Raw genomic sequence first — 18,165 nt, forward strand, 5'->3', positions numbered from 1 at the left:
AATAAAGCAATATTTTCTTATGGCTCTGTCAGTAATCTTTAATTTTCAACAGACACAAAAGACAAATTTCCTTTATATAAAAATCCCCATAACATGAACATTAAATGAAAGAAACCGGTATTCAAGGCACCATCAGTAGCCTATATTTTCTATTTTAGCAAAAGTGGGCTAAATTTACTTCAAAGAAAAAAACAATAATAGCAATTTTCTATCATCCACTCAACTGAAATATTTTTAAAATATAATTGGATTGAAATACAATAAAATAAAGTGCAAAAATCTATTATCAAAAACAACACTTTGTTTAAGGAGAAGTAACATGCAGTGAAAACAAATATTAAACTTAACTTTTAAACTTGAACTGAGTAAAAACTCTAAATATGTGATTGCACAGTAATGTTCACTTGTTTGAGGTGAGGGTGATACTTGGTGGTGTCCCATCTTTTCCACAAGTTCATCAATGTTCGGGTAAGGCTCTGAGCTGAGGAAATCCTCAGAATTGAGTGGAGGTTACAGCATCAAATGCAGTTTGATCATTTCTATGAGGACACATGGTACAAGAAATAGTCTTCAACGGCCATAATGATGACTGCGACAAGTCTTAATCGAGCTCTTTCCACCTTTTGAACAAGTAGGCAGTATCAAAGAGAGAAAGGTTGAGGGAGACAGTCGAGTTAGAAAAGTGATAGAGACGAAGAGTGGTCGTGTGAGGTAGAAGAGGAAAAATAACAGCGCAGAGACGTACGGCTGGAGGACTGCAGTTCTTGTCGCTGTGGGTGAACAGCTCGTAGAGGACCACTCCAAAGCTCCACACGTCAGAGCCCACTGAAAACTTGCTCTCAGTCAGCGACTCGGGGGCATACCTTCCACACAACGAAGCAAAACGAGCTTACAAATGTAAATAAGACATGCACACAAACGAGCGTACATATATATATAAAACATACACACAGCAGTGATCTAAAAAGCTAAAAAAAAGAGACCCTTTAAAAGGGGTTATAAAGGGTATCTAAGTATTAATATACAGTCAATCATTAGTTAAAATAGTTTATACAACGTTAATAAAAAGTCAATCTTTTTTCAAATTGTAGGATTGTTATTTTGGTGCTTGCCAATTAGTGAGCTCATTTGTGACTAACTTCATTAATAAAAGTAACAATCGATTACTGTAGTAACCACAATTCTCCCACTGCCTGTTAAAGAAGTTGCTGTATTATTTCTCACCAGAAGATGGGGCTCTCTCCCGGCTCTCTGACGGTGTAGTAGTCCTTGTCCTGAGGCAGGACCTTGGTGAGCCCAAAGTCTCCTATCTTCACCCTCAGCTCACTCTCCACCAGGATGTTACGGGTGGCCAGGTCTCTGTGGATGTAGCGCTTGGTCGCCAGGTAGTCCATGCCCTACAGGGGCACACAGGTAGAGTTCAGTGAGTTCCTGTGAAGTCATTCAAATGACAGTCCACAGTAACAAACACCAGTCTCCTGAGGAGCAAGGGGCTGCCTGCATTCAATTGAATCAAGTAGTAAACGTTTAACAACATTTTTGTCGGTTCTTCTCCATTGGTTTTAATGGGAAATTGCTCTCCGCTGCAAAAGTTTGTCGGACATCGCAACAGTAAACAGGGCGGGCAGGACTTGAAAAAAGGTCAATCGTCTTCCTCAAGCATTTGCACAGTATTACAATGTGCTGTGACAGTCCTGTACCTTGCAGATCTGTGAGGCGTAGAGCAGGAGCTTCTTGTAGTCGAAGCGATCCTTGTTCTTGACGAGGTAGTCTCTCAGACTGCCGTGGGGGAGGTACTCCATGATCAGATGCAGGTTCCTCCGACCTAGGACATGGTTAGAATTGAATAAACAGCGCAGCAGTCAGATGCATAGCACTACAACGCCTTAGCTTGCGCTAATTTCCAGTGATTGAAAGTTCTTGTTACGACGCTCATGTACTGTACAAAGCTGGGACATAGTAGCATGATTCATCTCAAACAGTTGCATATTCAAGGAACAATGACCGCGAGAAGATTGCGGTCGTCACACTTTGCGAAAAACATACGGATCTCACCAGCGCTGTAGCACACTCCCTTGTACTTGACGATGTTGTCATGCTGGAGGGACTTGAGGATCTCGATCTCCCGTTCAAAGTCGCGGAGGTGTTCGGCTGTGCTGTGCTGCAGCTTCTTGACTGCCACCACCTCCCCTGTGTTGTCGAGCAGAGGGTCGTACCTACACATCTCCACACTGCCAAAGTTACCCTGAGAGAGAGAGAGAGAGAGACAGTGGGAGTTATTCATCTCGGTTAACCCAGAACTTAACCCTTGTGTAGTCTTAGCATTCTGTTTACTCCACTTGTCCAAAAGGTCAAAAATTACCCGCCTTCACTAGACCCCTAAAATAAAGCCGCTTAATTGAATTTTAAACCCCAAGATCTATTTTGCATGTAGAAAAAAAAACGTGTCATTCATCAAACTTCTGGGTTTTCCAGAAGGACACCACTCGTTTTTATTACAACTAACCTGTCGTAATTGTTTTCTTTACTACAGTAGAGGTTCATTGTTATTATTGCTAAAGGTACTGTATAGGTGTAAACATACATTTTTTAGCAAGAGATAGCACTTGCATAGCCAAAGAAAGTAGCAGAAATGTGCAGAAAGTAGTTTTGAATGCATTTTACTGAAGGGAAACAATAACAGTCTTTTTTTGGCAACATAGTGATATATTCTTATATACTGTACAATGAGGAATTCAACTACAAAATACTAGTCTTCTCCCATTTTTTGAACCATATTGTCCCCACCCACAAGGTGCATAAACAACAACAATAAGAAAATAAGATAATAGGTACAAAACAAAAATGTGAAGAACATAAATCAATCAACTCTAATTAGCACATGTAGGACAGTATGCAAGTGTGTGTGCATGGACTTTTCAGATGTATTTCTCACATGTGCAGCACATAGTATTTGTTTTACAGTCCTTCTTTGGGGGGCAGAATTGGCATCTCCTCCTCTTGCCTGCCCCAGCTGCAGCCTCAGGTGGATCAGGACAAGATTCATCCCCCTGAACAGCTTTCACAAGCGCTGCTGTGCGAGGGAGGCACTCCCTTCTTTGAATGTGTGGGGTTACAAGTGCCTTTCCTAGCTGCTCCAGGAACACCCTCCTCTTGTTCCGCTTATCAGGCATCCAGGTAAGGTTGATCTTGTTCCATATCACGAAGGCATTGTATGAGGACACATCAATGATGTTATGGAAGATGACCAGGGGCCAAGCGGTCTCACAGTTATCAAATCATAGCCTTCTTGAGAAAGTGTGAGACTTTCAGTGACATCGCGGCACGGAAAATCGCCCTTCCACTCTCTGCATTCCAGAGACTACATGTAGCCTCGCCTCGGGATCTATACACACCCGCTAAGATTATCAGCCCCATGTAGGCACGTAGGTCAAACTCATCCTTTTCCAGATGTCTTGATATTTATAGAAACCCCTGTCATCTCCAGGAAGATTTTTTCAATGGCTGGTGTGATGAACATGTAGAATGTTGAGGCGATGTCCTGGGCATGGGCAACTGCATGTCTTGTGGGCCCTGGAGTCATCCTTATGACATTTTGTGCTGCCATCCTGCCCTGGTTGTCATGTGGTGACGAGGACCATGTTATTTAGCTGTTCTTTGACAAAAAATGTATCTTTCAGCTTGGGGGATTTCTTCTTCATCAGAAGATGATGCATCGTTATCTGGGTTGTATTCTTCAGATGTTCTGGGTCCATATTGGTTAAGAGAAGGACCGGAAACCAGAAGGAAGAATCTCTACCCTCTCTCTTTGCAAGTTACGGGCAAGTCTATGGGCCAAATGTCCTCTCCCCTTCCGAAATTCTAAAGTTGCTAACACCTGCAAAATCGTGATTTGTCCAAAGAACCCAAAATAATTCTGTTAGTTATCTCACGCATCCTGTAGTATCATGATCTACGGTATCATTTATATTGACGTGGTCTGTCTCGAAGAGATTAGTGAGTGATTGATCAATTCATCGAGCGAAAACGGAGATAAAAATGAAACGTAACGGCGCAAAAGAGGGGGGGAAATCTACAACCACAGACGGTGGTTGCTAGCATAATGAAGCATAACTAGCATAACTAGCATAATGAAGAGAGAGAGAGTGTGTGTATGTGTAGTTGCGCGCGTCTAACCTTCCCCAGCTGCTTGAGGAAGATGAGATGTCTCTCTTCAAACAGAGCGGGCTCCTGGTTCTCAAAAGACCCTGGGAACCCAAACCCTCTGGTCCTGTTGGGCACCATGTCACTCTCCACCAGCAACTCATAGTCTGGGACAGGAGACAGAACACAATCAATACCGAGACCTTCTGTAAATCAACTAAACAACAATAATAATATGCTATCCAAAATGACCCATAGCCAATATTCGGTATAAGTAGTCCACGCGAGAATCGAACCCACAACCATAATGTTGCCAGCGCCATGGTTCAACACACTGAGCCATTGGAACATCATCAGGTTTTAGTAAAATGACTAGAATTACATCTTTGTCTGTGGGCAGAGCAGTAGAAAGACAAGAGGGCTACTGACCAGGAGTGAAGAGGCTGTTGAGGTCTCTGATGACAGCTCTGAAGGAAGGTCTGTTGGACGGCTCATAGTCCATACAGCTGTTGATGAGATTGGCTAGCTCTGTCCACTTTGGAGCAGGTAGCTGGTGGCGGTCCTCATAGAACAGCCGTTTCTACAGAGGGAGATAATAAAGAGCAGAGCGAGTACACAATGTTGCCATGAAATAGTATCCGCTATGTCCCTTCTCCTTGTCCTCATGGAACAGGTATTTCTAGCAAGGAAAATACCTTGAAGACATATATGCCAAAACATGTTGGTTTCAATAGATTTATTCATTATACACATTTTCAGAAGACCACAAACTATGGCCCTCAAAACATAACACAGAGGAACAAACCCCTACACGGCTCAAAAGCTTTTCATTTTCCTGCCTTTTATTTGATTTCCTGCTTGTGAACTACCTTGATATTTCGGTGTAGTTTACAGTGTGCTATACAAACAATGCTTCAGAAACAGGAGATCGGCTCCTGCCCTATGGGCCATTCTGGCTCGGACATGGCTTTCAAACTAAACGAACTGTTATTGCTGTGATTAATATGAATTGCCCAACAACAACACCTTCCCCCGGTCTTTACCTTGGAGCAGTCCAGTGTGCTGAGTGGTTTGTCTCCTCCACTGCAGATCTCCCACAGGGTTGTACCGAAGGCCCACTTATCCGTGGCCAGAGTCAGGTGTCTAGGCACCTCTATACACTCTGGAGGCACCCAGGGGATACGCTCCACCAAGACTAGAGGTTATAAAGAAGAAGGAGGAGGGTGAGTTTCCCTGTGACCATGGACTGTAAAGTAGTCAGCTTCACCCTACCGTTCTTCAGGGGTGGGTCGAGAATGCATCGGAGAGAGAAGGACTGTATATGTTCAAAGATATTTTTTTTATTTCGTTTTTATCATAGCCACAAAAAATAGCTGACATTACTTAAAGAAAAGCGCGTTGAAAAAGGCCTGGATTTTCTACCTTTGCATGCTTTCTGCATGGTTAACACTTTTTGATTTATTTCCTAGTATCTCCTCTTGGTGGAGGAGAGAGGAGAGGTGGCGAAGAGAGGAGTGTCCTCTGACAATGCAGTATTTGTTTCCTTTGAAATATTGTATACGTGGTGAATAGTTTGCATCAACACTGCCTGAGGAAGACCTGTTTGGTTCTAAAGGCCCTGTAAATGCCCTGTAAAGACCATGTAAAAGTTCAATAAAGTATAATTTCTTAGTATCTCTTCGTAATAACTGATACAAGAGCTGGTGCTCACCATCTTTGGGCAGGACAGTGATGCTGATTCCAGGGTCACTCAGTTTGATGAAGGGAGGGTTCCCAGTCTTCTTGTCCTCCTCTCGGATCAACAGGACGTTCTTGGCACACACGTTTCCATGGATCAGGTTCTTATCCTCCTGTTACACACAGAATATGACAGACAGAATATGACAGACAGATTTGTGGCAGATTGCAAATAAAAGTAATACCATTACGGTGCTATATACACACACACACACACACACACACAACTTAGCAGACACAGTTGTATTTTATATGTTTTATTGGACAGAGAGGAGAGAGAAAGTGGGAAAGATAGGAGTGTGCATCACATACGGTAGACCAGGGTTTCCTAAACTCGGTCCTCGGGACCTCAAGGGGTGCACGTTTAGGTTTTTACCCTAGCACTACACAGCTGATTGAAATAGTCAACTAATCATCAAGCTTCACAGTGGACTGTGGGTCCGATTCGAACCCATGTCAACGCTGGTATGTGTGTTGTAGGCAGCGGCACAGACTGCTAGACCACCCAGGTCACATAGCGGACACTTTGAGCCGAAGCGATTTACAGTGATTGCATACATATTTTGTGTGAACCCTGGCGGTTCTTCTAGCAGATGATGATTAAGGTCTTACTAGGTCATTGTTTGCACCTATGTGGTGTATGTGGCAATGAAACTTTTTAAATGTGTTACTGTGTAACTGATTGATTGGTCTTACCAGGTAATGCATAGCCCAGGCTAGCTGCTTGGCCACCTCTAGCTTCCAGGTGATGTTCACAGAGCTCTTATTCTTCTTCAGGTATGTATCCAGGGACCCAAACTTCACATACTCCTGCACCATCATGTCTGAAAAGCAAACAATTATAATTCAACAATCACAGCTGTACTACTGCAGCACAATACAGTGATAGGTGCCAAATTGTACAAAAAGGGGACTTCAAACTGCCATAGAGCTCCATATTGCCACGATGAGGGCCATTTCCAAACTTCTATGGTTAATAAGGACTGTTGGGTAAAAGCATCCAATCTCCATCTCTATCTACCCACAGGGATGCTGGGCCATGTTGACTCCAATGTTTCCCACAGTTGTGTCAAGTTGGTTGGATGTCCTTTGGATGGTGGACCATTAACACACACGGGAAACTGTTAATCGTATAAAACCTATTAGCGTTAAACTTCTTGACTCAAACCGGTGCGCCTGGTACCTACTACCATACACCATTCAAAGGCACTTAAATCTTTTGTCTTGCCAATTCACCCTCTGAATTGCACACACACACAATCCACGTCTCAAATGTCTCAAGGTTTAAAAGGCCTTCTTTAACCTGTCTCCTCCCCTTCATCTATACTGATTGAAGTGGAGTTAACAAGTGACATCAATAACGGATATAGATTTCGCCTGGTCGGTTGATGTCATGGATAGAGCAGGTGTTCTTAATGTTTTGTAATCGTGGCCGAAAGTTGAGAATGACAAATATGAATTTTCACAAAGTTTGCTGCCTCAGTGTCTTTAGATATTTTTGATAGATTTTACTATGGAATACTGAAGTATAATTACAAGCATTTCATAAGTGTCAAAGGCTTTTATTGACAATTACGTGAAGTTGATGCAGAGTCAATATTTGCAGTGTTGACCCTTCTTTTTCAAGACCTCTGCAATCCGCCCTGGCATGCTGTCAATTAACTTCTGGGCCACATCCTGACTGATGGCAGCCCATTCTTGCAAAATCAATACTTGGAGTTTGTCAGAATTTGTGGGGTTTTGATTGTCCACCCGCCTCTTGAGGATTGACCACAAGTTCTCAATGGGATTAAGGTCTGGGGAGTTTCCTGTTTTGTTCCCCGACCCACTTAGTTATCACTTTTGCCTTATGGCAAGGTGCTCCATCATGCTGGAAAAGGCATTGTTCGTCACCAAACTGTTCCTGGATGGTTGGGAGAAGTTGCTCTCGGAGGATGTGTTGGTACAATTCTTTATTCATGGCTGTGTTCTTAGGCAAAATTGTGAATGAGCCCACTGCCTTGGCTGAGAAGCAACCTCACACATGAATGGTCTCAGGATGCCTTACTGTTGGCATGACACAGGACTGATGGTAGCGCTCACCTTGTCTTCTCCGGACAAGCTTTTTTCCGGATGCCCCAAACAATCGGAAAGGGGATTCATCAGAGAAAAAGACTTTACCCCAGTCCTTAGCAGTCCAATCCCTGTACCTTTTGCAGAATATCAGTCTGTCACTGATGTTTTTCCTGGAGAGAAGTGGCTTCTTTGCTGCCCTTCTTGACACCAGGGCATCCTCCAAAAGTCTTCGCCTCACTGTGCGTGCAGATGCACTCACACCTGCCTGCTGCCATTCCTGAGCAAGCTCTGTACTGGTGGTGCCCCGATCCCGCAGCTGAATCAACTTTAGGAGACGGTCCGGTCCTGGCGCTTGCTGGACTTTCTTGGGCGCCCTGAAGCCTTCTTCACAAAAATTGAACCGCTCTCCTTAAAGTTCTTGATGATCCGATAAATGGTTGATTTAGGTGCAATCTTACTGGCAGCAATATCCTTGCCTGTGAAGCCCTTTTTGTGCAAAGCAATGATGACGGCACGTGTTTCCTTGCAGGTAACCATGGTTTACAGAGGAAGAACAATGATTCCAAGCACCACTCCTTTTGAAGCTTCCAGTCTGTTATTCGAACTCAATCAGCATGACAGAGTGATCTCCAGCCTTGTTTTCGTCAACACTCACACCTGTGTTAACGAGAGAATCACTGACATGATGTCAGCTGGTCCTTTTGTGGCAGGGCTAAAATGCAGTGGAAATGTTTTTGGGGGATTCAGTTCAATTGCATGGCTAAGAGGGACTTGGCAATTAATTGCAAATTCATCTTCATAACTCTTCATAACATTCTGGAGTATATGCAAATTGCCATCATACAAACTGAGGCAGCAGACTTTGTGAAAATTTATATTTCTGTCATTCTCAATACTTTTGGCCACGACTGTACACTCAGTTTATAGTGCCCTACAGACACGTATTGTACACCTTGTATATGTGGAAGAGTTTCTTATTCCACAGAATGTGGAAAAGGCCATCCTTTCTATCCTTAGGTTTTAAGTATAAATGTCACATGCCCAAAGTACACTGCCTTTCTTTCAAGCACTAAACCCAACAATGCAGTAATCAATAACAATGTAATACTAAAAATAACATAAGGTAGGTGTTCCTAATGTTTTGTACACTCAGTATATAGAGCAAGGCCTGCTTTATATGCTGAGCCTGCACTTGATGCACTAGCTGGCTGCTCCAGTCATTATATCATAGGATTAACCCAGGGCATCAGTCCGTTCAGTAGTCACAGGTCACAGCTACTGTAAGCCTTTTAGTCCAGACAGTGTGGTGACCAATGCTGGCCCTGATGCTAACCCACAGAGAACACGGGCAATGTGGCCAGGGTCATGTTCATTAGGCACCAAATGGAAGAAAACTGACAAAAAGGGAGGGACTACCTGGACTTGTCCAATAAGAAACACATTTTCGTGTTCTGTTAGGTGCCCTAATGAACATGACCCTGTTATGTTTAATCCTGCCTCAGCAGGACTCCATTAGAAAAACACCCTTATCCCATCATAACAGACTGATCCTCAGACCGATGACACTGACTGCAGAGACAGACAAAGGTCAACATTGTTGTAGAGAGGGCAGGGAGGTAGGGAGAGTTCAGGGGCTATGGTTGGGAGGGAGAGGTAGGCTATCAGAGGAAAAGGCGGGAGGAACAGTATAACTGAATTGTGGGATGTCACTTACTTTCCTCCCCGCAGACACACACGCCATAGTTGAGGAGCATGTGCTTATGGGACAGCTGGCTCATCATACTGGCGGCTTCAAAGAACGACTGGTGACAGACACATTTGAAAATGCAAACATAGCAAATGAACAAATACCATTGGCAAAACAACATTTTTCTGTCCATTTCAACAGTGGTGGAAAAACTACCCAATTGTCATACTTGAGTAAAAGTAAAGATACCTTAATAGAAAATGACTCAAGTAAAAGTCGCCCAGTAAAATACTACTTGAGTAAAAGTCTAAAAGTATTTGGTTTTAAATATACATAAGTATCAAAAGTAAATGGAATTGCTCAAATAAAAGTTAAAATAATTTCAAATTACTTATATTAAGCAAACCAGTCTGCACAATTTTATTGTTTTCATTTAGCCAGGGCCACACTCAGACATAATTTTCAAAATGAAGCATGTGTATGTTAGTGAGTCCACCAGATCAGAGGCAGTAGGGATGACCAGTGATGTTCTCTTGATAAGTGTGTGAATTGGACAATTTTCCTGTGCAAGTGTAAACGAGTAATTTTGCGTGTCAGGGAAAATGTATTGAGTAAAAAGTCCTTTATTTTCTTTAGGAATGTAATGAAGTAAAAGTAGGCAAAAATATAAATAGTAAAGTACAGATACCAAAAAAACTTACAGTTGAAGTCGGAAGTTCACATACACCTTAGCCAAATACATTTAAACTCAGTTTTTCACAATTCCTGACATTTAATCCTAGTAAAGATTCCCTGTCTCAGGTCAGTTAGGATCACCACTTTATTTTAAGAATGTGAAATGTCAGAATAATAGTAGAGAGAACGATTTATTTCAGCTTTTATTTCTCTCATCACATTCCCAGTGGGTCAGAAGTTTACATACACTCAATTAGTATTTGATAGAATTGCCTTTAAATTATTTAACTTGGGTCAAACGTTTAGGGTAGCCTTCCACAATAAGTTGGGTGAATTTTGTCCCATTCCTCCTGACAGAGCTGATGTAACTGAGTCAGGTTTGTAGGCCTCCTTGCTCGCATACAGTTTTTTAGTTCTGCCCACACATTCTCTATGGGATTGAGGTCAGGGCTTTGTGATGGCCACTCCAATACCTTGACGTTGTTGTCCTTAAGCCATTTTGCCACAACTTTGGAAGTATGCTTGGGGTCATTGTCCATTTGGAAGACCCATTTGCGACCAAGCTTTAACTTCCTGACTGATGTCTTGAGATGTTGCTTCAATATATCCATATAATTTTCTGCCTCATGATGCCATCTATTTTGTGAAGTGCACTAGTCCCTCCTGCAGCAAAGCACCCCCACAACATGATGCTGCCACCCCGTGCTTCACAGTTGGGATGGTGTTTTTCGGCTTGCAAGCCTCCCCCTTTTTCCTCCAAACAAAACGATGGTCATTATGGCCAAACAGTTCTATTTTTGTTTCATCAGACCAGAGGACATTTCTCCAAAAAGTACTATCTTTGTCCCCATGTGCAGTTGCAAACCGTAGTCTGGCTTTTTTATGGCGGTTTTGGAGCAGTGGCTTCTTCCTTGCTGAGYGGCCTTTCAGGTTATGTCGATATAGGATTTGTTTTACTGTGGATATATAGATACTTTTGTAGCTGTTTCCTCCAGCATCTTCACAAGGTCCTTTGCTGTTGTTCAAGGATTGATTTGCACTTGTCGCACCAAAGTACGTTCAACTCCAGGAGACAGAACGCGTCTCCTTCCTGAGCGGTATGACGGCTGCGTGGTCCCGTGGTGTTTATACTTGCGTACTATTGTTTGATACAGATGAACGTGGAACCTTCATTAATTTGGAAATTGCTCCCAAGGATGAACCATGATTTTTTTTCTGAGGCTGAGTTCTTTTGATTTTTCCATGATATCAAGCAAAGAGGCACTGAGTTTGAAGGTAGGCCTTGAAATACATCCACAGGTACACCTCCAATTGACTCAAATGATGTCAATTAGCCTATCAGAAGCTTCTAAAGCCATGACATAATTTTCTGGAATTTTCCAAGCTGTTTAAAGGCACAGTCAACTTAGTGTATGTAAACTTCTGGGCCACTGGAATTGTGATACAGTGAATTATAAGTGAAATAATCTGTCTGTAAACAATTGTTGGGAAAATGACGTGTGTCATGCACAACGTAGATGTCCTAACCGACTTGCCAAAACTATAGTTTGTTAACAAGAAATTTGTGGATTTGTTGAAAAATGAGTTTTAATGACTCCAACCTAAGTGATTGTAAACTTCCGACTGCAACTGTATTTTAAAGTATTTTTACTTTAGTACTTTACACCACTGCTTTCAAGAACGGATGCAGACTTGTACTCAAGTCAAATCAAGACTAGCTCCTGAACACTACAGCTCTCTTAGGGTCATATCCTAACTTGGATTTAAATGGAATCTTCACTTTTTCATGCATTGATTTCAATCAAAGACTAAATTAGAATTAATCTCTTACTGACGTGAGAGTCATTTTCTTAACTAACCTCGGAGTAGTTGCGATGGGCCTTGTCCAGGATCTTGATGATGACGTCCATCTGGTGAATCTCTCCATAGTCCCCAAGCTCCTTCCTCACGCCACAGAAGATCTTAGTAAACGTTCCCTGACCCAGACTATCTTTCTGTAACACACAGGGAACACAATCAATTCCCTGGTGCTTAAGTGGCAGGTCTGTTACTACCCCCAATCACCTCTTCAGAAGTCTTTTTTGTATGTGTGTGTGTGTGTACAGAACCAAGTGGCCTCTGCTCTCAACCTAATTGACCAGAGCTATTCATTTTAGTAATGAGTGAGGGGAAATACAGATGGGTAGAAAAAGAGTGATTGAGAGAGGTATCTTACAATGACAAGGTCCTCCTTGCGTATCTTGTGGAACACCATCTGGCTAATGTCTCTGTGGCGGGAGGGGGAGAGAGGTACCTCAGCGCCCTGGTTACCCCTGCAGACCAACAGGTTAGACTTGTCTGCAGAAAGATGGGACAGAGATGAAGATGTAGAGTTAGGGGTATATAAAGAAATTGTCTTTGTCTCTCCCGTAACTCCTTAAGTTACCTGTGAATGTAGGGTAGAACGCAGCTAGTGGGGTACATACATTTTGTTATTGTATGTGAGTCAAGACCGGGAGGGGGACAAGAGGTTCCGAGACCGAGCCAAGACCAGAAAAATGCAAGTCCAATTCAAAACCAAATGTCACCAATCACATTTTGACTTAATGGGTGGGACCATTTTTACAAAAACTTATGGAAACAGGTCACTGCGCAATAGCGAGCAGTAGTTTTCCCACAGTCTAGCTAGCTTTTGTGGTCGGCTAGTTTGCAGCGGTTGCAGCAGGTATCAAAGACGATGTTGTTGCTAATTTGTTAGCTTCTTCCTTTCAAGAATAACTTTGAACAAGAAGTTTCAAATGATCCTCATCTGGTGAGTGGAACTGTGTTTTTTTATTGCAGCGCTTGCTGTTGTTAGCCATCTCTTTGAAGATAACTTGTGTGCGTGAACCATTGTTGCATTCAAAGTGGAACCGACACCATTGTAGCAACATGAAATCTTATTAGAATCTGTTCATATAAATCGCACTTTGGAAAGTATTCAGTATTAGGGCCGTTGTCCTGTTGGAAGGTGAACCTTCGCCCCAGTCTGAGGTCCTGAGTGCTCTGGAGCACGTCTCCTTTTGAAGGATAGTGCATTACTTGTTTATTAAACTACTGTGAGAATATAGATCGAGAGTCAAGTGTGGCTGGGGAGCCAGCCCAAAACGTTTACCCAAATTGCCAACATTGGCCAATTAAATCAAGTAGGACAGTTTATGTTATTGTTATAAACACAAAAACACAGCTATGACCCCTCGTTGCCCCTTATCCCCTGACCTCTCACCTTTAGCCTTTGGCGGGCAGCACTTGGTGAACTTGAAGATGTGTCCGTCAGAGCGCAGCGCCTCCTTCTGGTAGCAGTGGAGCAGCTCCCTTAGAGAGCTGAAGCTCTTCTTAGCCCCAGAGAGGATGTACTCTCCCTGGTCTGTCTTCACGATCTGGCAGTGCTTATACTCCACCAGGCTGTCACTCTGCTTCAGAGAAGAGAGGGGGAACAGGTCAGAGACCGATACATACAGAGACAGACACACACTTTTGACAGTAAGGTTATGTCATGTCCACACGAGGAGAAAGGCTACCATACGTCTGTTCTGGACTTAACATGGATAGTTCTAGTTTTAACGTTAGAGCAGTGGGTCAGGGGACTCTGGGGACACTCAATCCATCAGGTCACACAGCACCAGTATCATGCATTGTACTCACCCCCACCACAAAGGTCAGGAAGTATTTGTTGTAGTCCTTAGGGCTGCTGCGGAGGATGAACAGACCCTTATGATTCCCGGACCGTCGCAGCTTACTGATAGCAAACTCCATCCTGAGGACAGAGATGGCGAGGACAGATGGGTTCAGTCAGGGTCGTGTGCGAGTGTGTGCGTGCGCACATACACTTGACTTACGAAACTGGGCCGTGACAGTAGCTCTGAATGGCCTGCAGCAGCTTAGGGGGCGCCGTCTCTTTACACAGGTAGTGGTGGGCGTCTGCTATTAGCCGGTAGTAGCCATCCACCAAAGACACAAAGGACAGAGCCTCCGACAGGGAATGGAACTCCAGCTCCTGTGTAGTAGAAGAGAGAGAGAGACAGTTAAAGAAGATGGAGGAAAAGAGAGGGTTGGGTCAGTACTCTGACATGCTTTTGTACAGAAAAGGCCTCGTTGTTCCTTTGAGCCAGGTATGAACCAGCAACCTGACATGGCCAACGTAATTGATCAGGTCAACACTAGGGCTGTTGTGGTAACCGTATTACCACCACACTGGGTAGCTGCAGGAACAGGGTTGGAGAGCCCGTGGCATGCAGCGTTTGGGCGAAATATCAACTGTCCCGCAACGTGAGGCTTCATGCTCCTCAAACAGTGGTTGATGTGTGGAGTGAAATAACCGGAGTAGTCTACCCAGCATGCCTGAAAAAAAGTGGGGGGGGGGGATGGAAAAAGTGGGAAAGCGGCCTCCATTCACTATTCAGGTGCATACAGATGACATGTATTTTTTCCCCCTGCCCCTGTTCCTGCCCATTTGTTAAATGGGCCATTCTAAATCGAAACTAATTTTACATTTAAATTGATTAAAGATTAAATTGAGAATAGTCCAGGGCCAGCATTATGGGCAGGCCCCTCGCTGTACCTCCTTGCCCATCCAAATAAAATACTGAAATAATGATCATATATTTGACCGAGACGAGTACCAACAGAAAGACACGGAAATCTCAGAAAAAAGCATCCGAGCGAGTGAAACGGTGCCCTCTGTCTCAGTATGTGTAGACCATGTATCTGATGCTGTCTGGACAAAAGGAGTATAGCATGTCATACTTTTCTCTGTCCAGACAGCATCAGATACATGGGCAACATATAAAGTAAGAGAGGGGCGCTGTTTCGCTCGCTAGTTTCAGCAGAGAGGAAGAGGCGAAGCGAGAGGGTTCCCTCCAGCAAAAATCTTTCCTGAATAAGTCCAATGCGTTTCTATAGGCATACTGTAATATGCAGACCTAAGATTGTCGCCTGCATTCCTGCCTTTGGGACAACGACTCACATTGCTAGGGTGGGGACATGCGCATTTCATCATTATATACAGATCTCTGGTTTCAGCCACTTTCGAATTAGAAATCAAAGTTGGTGGGTGCTTAGTGCACTGTTCAGATGCTGACTTCCCCTAAAGTAAATTGACGTTTGCCAAAATTCTATAATTATTCCTGTCTAAATAAAAATCATTCCAAATACTTTATCAGAGAGCATGACTTAGTCACAGAGGATCATAATCTTCTTTAAAACAAAATAGCTGTGGGTTGTTTTAAAATCACAAGCTCGTAGGCCTATGTCTACTTGGGAAGCCCGCAATTTGGGCAGCGCGTGTGGCAATGGGCCTAGCTGATTATTGTGTTTGCGGCTGTCAGTGAAAAGCATCTAAAATGTGTTTAGATAATGTGTCTTGAGTATAATAAAAAAAACATTTGAGACAAGGGGAGGGGTGTGTGGCAAAGACATGGCCTTCCCTCTCCAGAATGCATGCACTCAGCTCTCCAGAATGTGCTCCACTCTCTCCCGCCAATTCTTGCACATTCATTGTTCCATTGTGTGAATTGTTTTCCCTTTTAATGTTTATTCAAGGCTGTTGGGTTGGCCGTTTCATTATCCCAATAATTTATCGATATCAAATAAAGATGATTGTTTGAAGAAATGACAACGTCTCTCTGCGCCTGAGCACGCCAACCTGCTAAATTGATACATAGTTGCACTTCACTAGCGATAGTTCAAAACCGGTCAGATCGAAAGGGAGGCAAACAGGCGGAGTAGAAAGATTAATGTGATTGAAAGAACCTACATTTTAATCTGGAGATTTCCTGTTTTTATTTGTCAGCTGTAGGCCTATGTATTTTACTTAGTTGACGATGGAAGTTATAGGCCTACTGCTGCATTGTAGGCTCTCTGAGTTTCACGCCCTAATTTCTTGAGCCGCGTATCAATGTGTCCATATGGCAAAGACTGATGCTCCTGCATTAGTTGAATTTTAACTTTTAGATGTATATCATTTTAATTCAGATTATGATTAACCACGTGACAATATTTTGAGAAACAATATTATTGAAATTAAATTGTTCCACGAAAATTGTTCCACGAATCATAACCTGCACGCAGATACAGTAGATAGAAATGTTAGGAGAAATTGTAAGCTTCCCTAAACTTGAAACTCACACGCTGCTAATGGTCTTCATTATAACACCCAATAACAAAATTAGCGAACACAGGAGGTCCCGTGAAAAAAAATGGCCCTCCTATAGAAATCAAATGCCACCCAACTGATTCGTTCTGGTGCCGGCCCTGGAATAGTCCGATGGGCGAAAATATGATCACTTGATGATCACAGCGTGTGCAGCCTGAGACAAAGAACAGAGCGCAACTTTTTTGGCCTACTTTCTCAAAACCATCAATAGCCTATAGTTGCACTATGCAGCCCATATACGTTCTGATTTGTAAGACATTCTAAGACTTGCATCATTCATAACTAAAGTCGATAGCCTATAGGAACGGTTTCAAATGATCACTTTTATGCTCAACATAGCCGCTTCGGAATGGGAAAAATATCCTTCCCATTTTATCTAGCCAACTTCAATTATATTCTTCTTACTATAAAATCATAGATTTGGCACGGGACATAAGCATATCATATCAGCCTCAGGAGGCTGAAGAAATTCGGCTTGTCACCAAAAGCACTCACAGACTTCTACAGATGCACAATCGAGAGCATCCTGTCGGGCTATATCACCGCCTGGTACGGCAACTGCTCCGCCCATAACCGTAAGGCTCTCCAGAGGGTAGTGAGGTCTGCACAACGCATCACCGGGGGCAAACTACCTGTCCTCCAGGACACCTACACCACCCGATGTCACAGGAAGGCCATAAAGATCATCAAGGACAACAACCCCCGAGCCACTGCCTGTTCACCCCGCTATCATCCAGAAGGCGAGGTCAGTACAGGTGCATCAAAGCAGGGACCGAGAGACTGAAAAACTGCTTCTATCTCAAGGCCATCAGACTGTTAAACAGCCACCACTAACATTTAGTGGCTGCTGCCAACATACTGACTCAACTCCAGCCACTTTAATAATGGGAATTGATGGAAATTATGTAAAAATGTATCACTAGGCACTTTAAACAATGCCACTTAATATAATGTTTACATACCCTACATTACTCATCTCATATGTATAGACTGTACACTATACCATCTACTGCATCTTGCCTATGCCGTTCTGTACCATCACTCATTCATATATCTTTATGTACATATTCTTTATCCCTTTACACTTGTGTGTATAAAGTAGTAGTTGTGGAACTGTTAGGTTAGATTACTTGTTGGTTATTACTGCATTGTCGGAACTAGAAGCACAAGCCTTTCACTACACTCGCATTAACATCTGCTAACCATGTGTATGTGACAAATACAATTTGATTTGATTTGATCATGTCTCCTAAATGAACAAGCCTACAGCCTATGGCGCATAGCAAGATAACATACAGTAGGCCAACTCATATTCTGTTCTTCTGAAACACATTTTCTTCATATTATTACGTTTCTTTAGACCTGCCTAAAATAATGGATTTATTGTGATGGTGTATATTACATTGATTTATTAGAAATTGTTTTAAATATGTAAATGTTCCAAGTGCGCAGATCAGCAGCTTGTATGCATGGAGGCCTGGAGATGCTGAATGTGTTTGTTAATTAACGGTAAATTACTGCAGTTTTTGCTTGATAATAACTGGCTGACAAAATGTAATGTAATGACCAGTCCTAGTCAACACCCACAAGGCTGTGTGGCCCAATGATATTCCAGGGCACATTCTCAGAGCATGCGCAGAACAGCTGGAAGGGATATTCACGGTCATTTTCAACCTCTCCTTGTGCCGGTCCCCGT

General features: G+C 43.0%; 1 protein-coding gene across 2 annotated transcripts in view; it reads right to left on the bottom strand.

Annotated features, from left to right (window-relative positions):
* Positions 1-526: 526 nt before the first annotated feature.
* Positions 527-18,165, bottom strand: part of LOC111961256 (tyrosine-protein kinase JAK2) — a 73,979-nt gene continuing 56,340 nt past the window's right edge. Inside the window, exons 8-22 of one of the 2 annotated variants that reach the window (XM_023983388.2) lie at positions 14,155-14,312; positions 13,961-14,072; positions 13,542-13,731; positions 12,513-12,634; positions 12,157-12,291; positions 9,650-9,737; positions 6,577-6,704; positions 5,855-5,993; positions 5,187-5,338; positions 4,573-4,723; positions 4,177-4,310; positions 2,056-2,245; positions 1,701-1,825; positions 1,225-1,397; positions 527-863 (exon numbers count right to left, since the gene is read on the bottom strand). In XM_023983388.2, coding sequence (XP_023839156.1) covers positions 602-863; positions 1,225-1,397; positions 1,701-1,825; positions 2,056-2,245; positions 4,177-4,310; positions 4,573-4,723; positions 5,187-5,338; positions 5,855-5,993; positions 6,577-6,704; positions 9,650-9,737; positions 12,157-12,291; positions 12,513-12,634; positions 13,542-13,731; positions 13,961-14,072; positions 14,155-14,312 — 2,259 coding nt within the window. In that variant the 3' untranslated portion in view covers positions 527-601. The remainder of the gene's footprint in view (positions 864-1,224; positions 1,398-1,700; positions 1,826-2,055; positions 2,246-4,176; positions 4,311-4,572; positions 4,724-5,186; positions 5,339-5,854; positions 5,994-6,576; positions 6,705-9,649; positions 9,738-12,156; positions 12,292-12,512; positions 12,635-13,541; positions 13,732-13,960; positions 14,073-14,154; positions 14,313-18,165) is intronic. The other variant, XM_023983389.2, reaches the window with a different exon arrangement.

Source organism: Salvelinus sp. IW2-2015, linkage group LG4q.1:29, assembly GCF_002910315.2.
Source record: "Salvelinus sp. IW2-2015 linkage group LG4q.1:29, ASM291031v2, whole genome shotgun sequence".
In the NCBI taxonomy this organism is placed as follows: Eukaryota; Metazoa; Chordata; class Actinopteri; order Salmoniformes; family Salmonidae; genus Salvelinus; species Salvelinus sp. IW2-2015.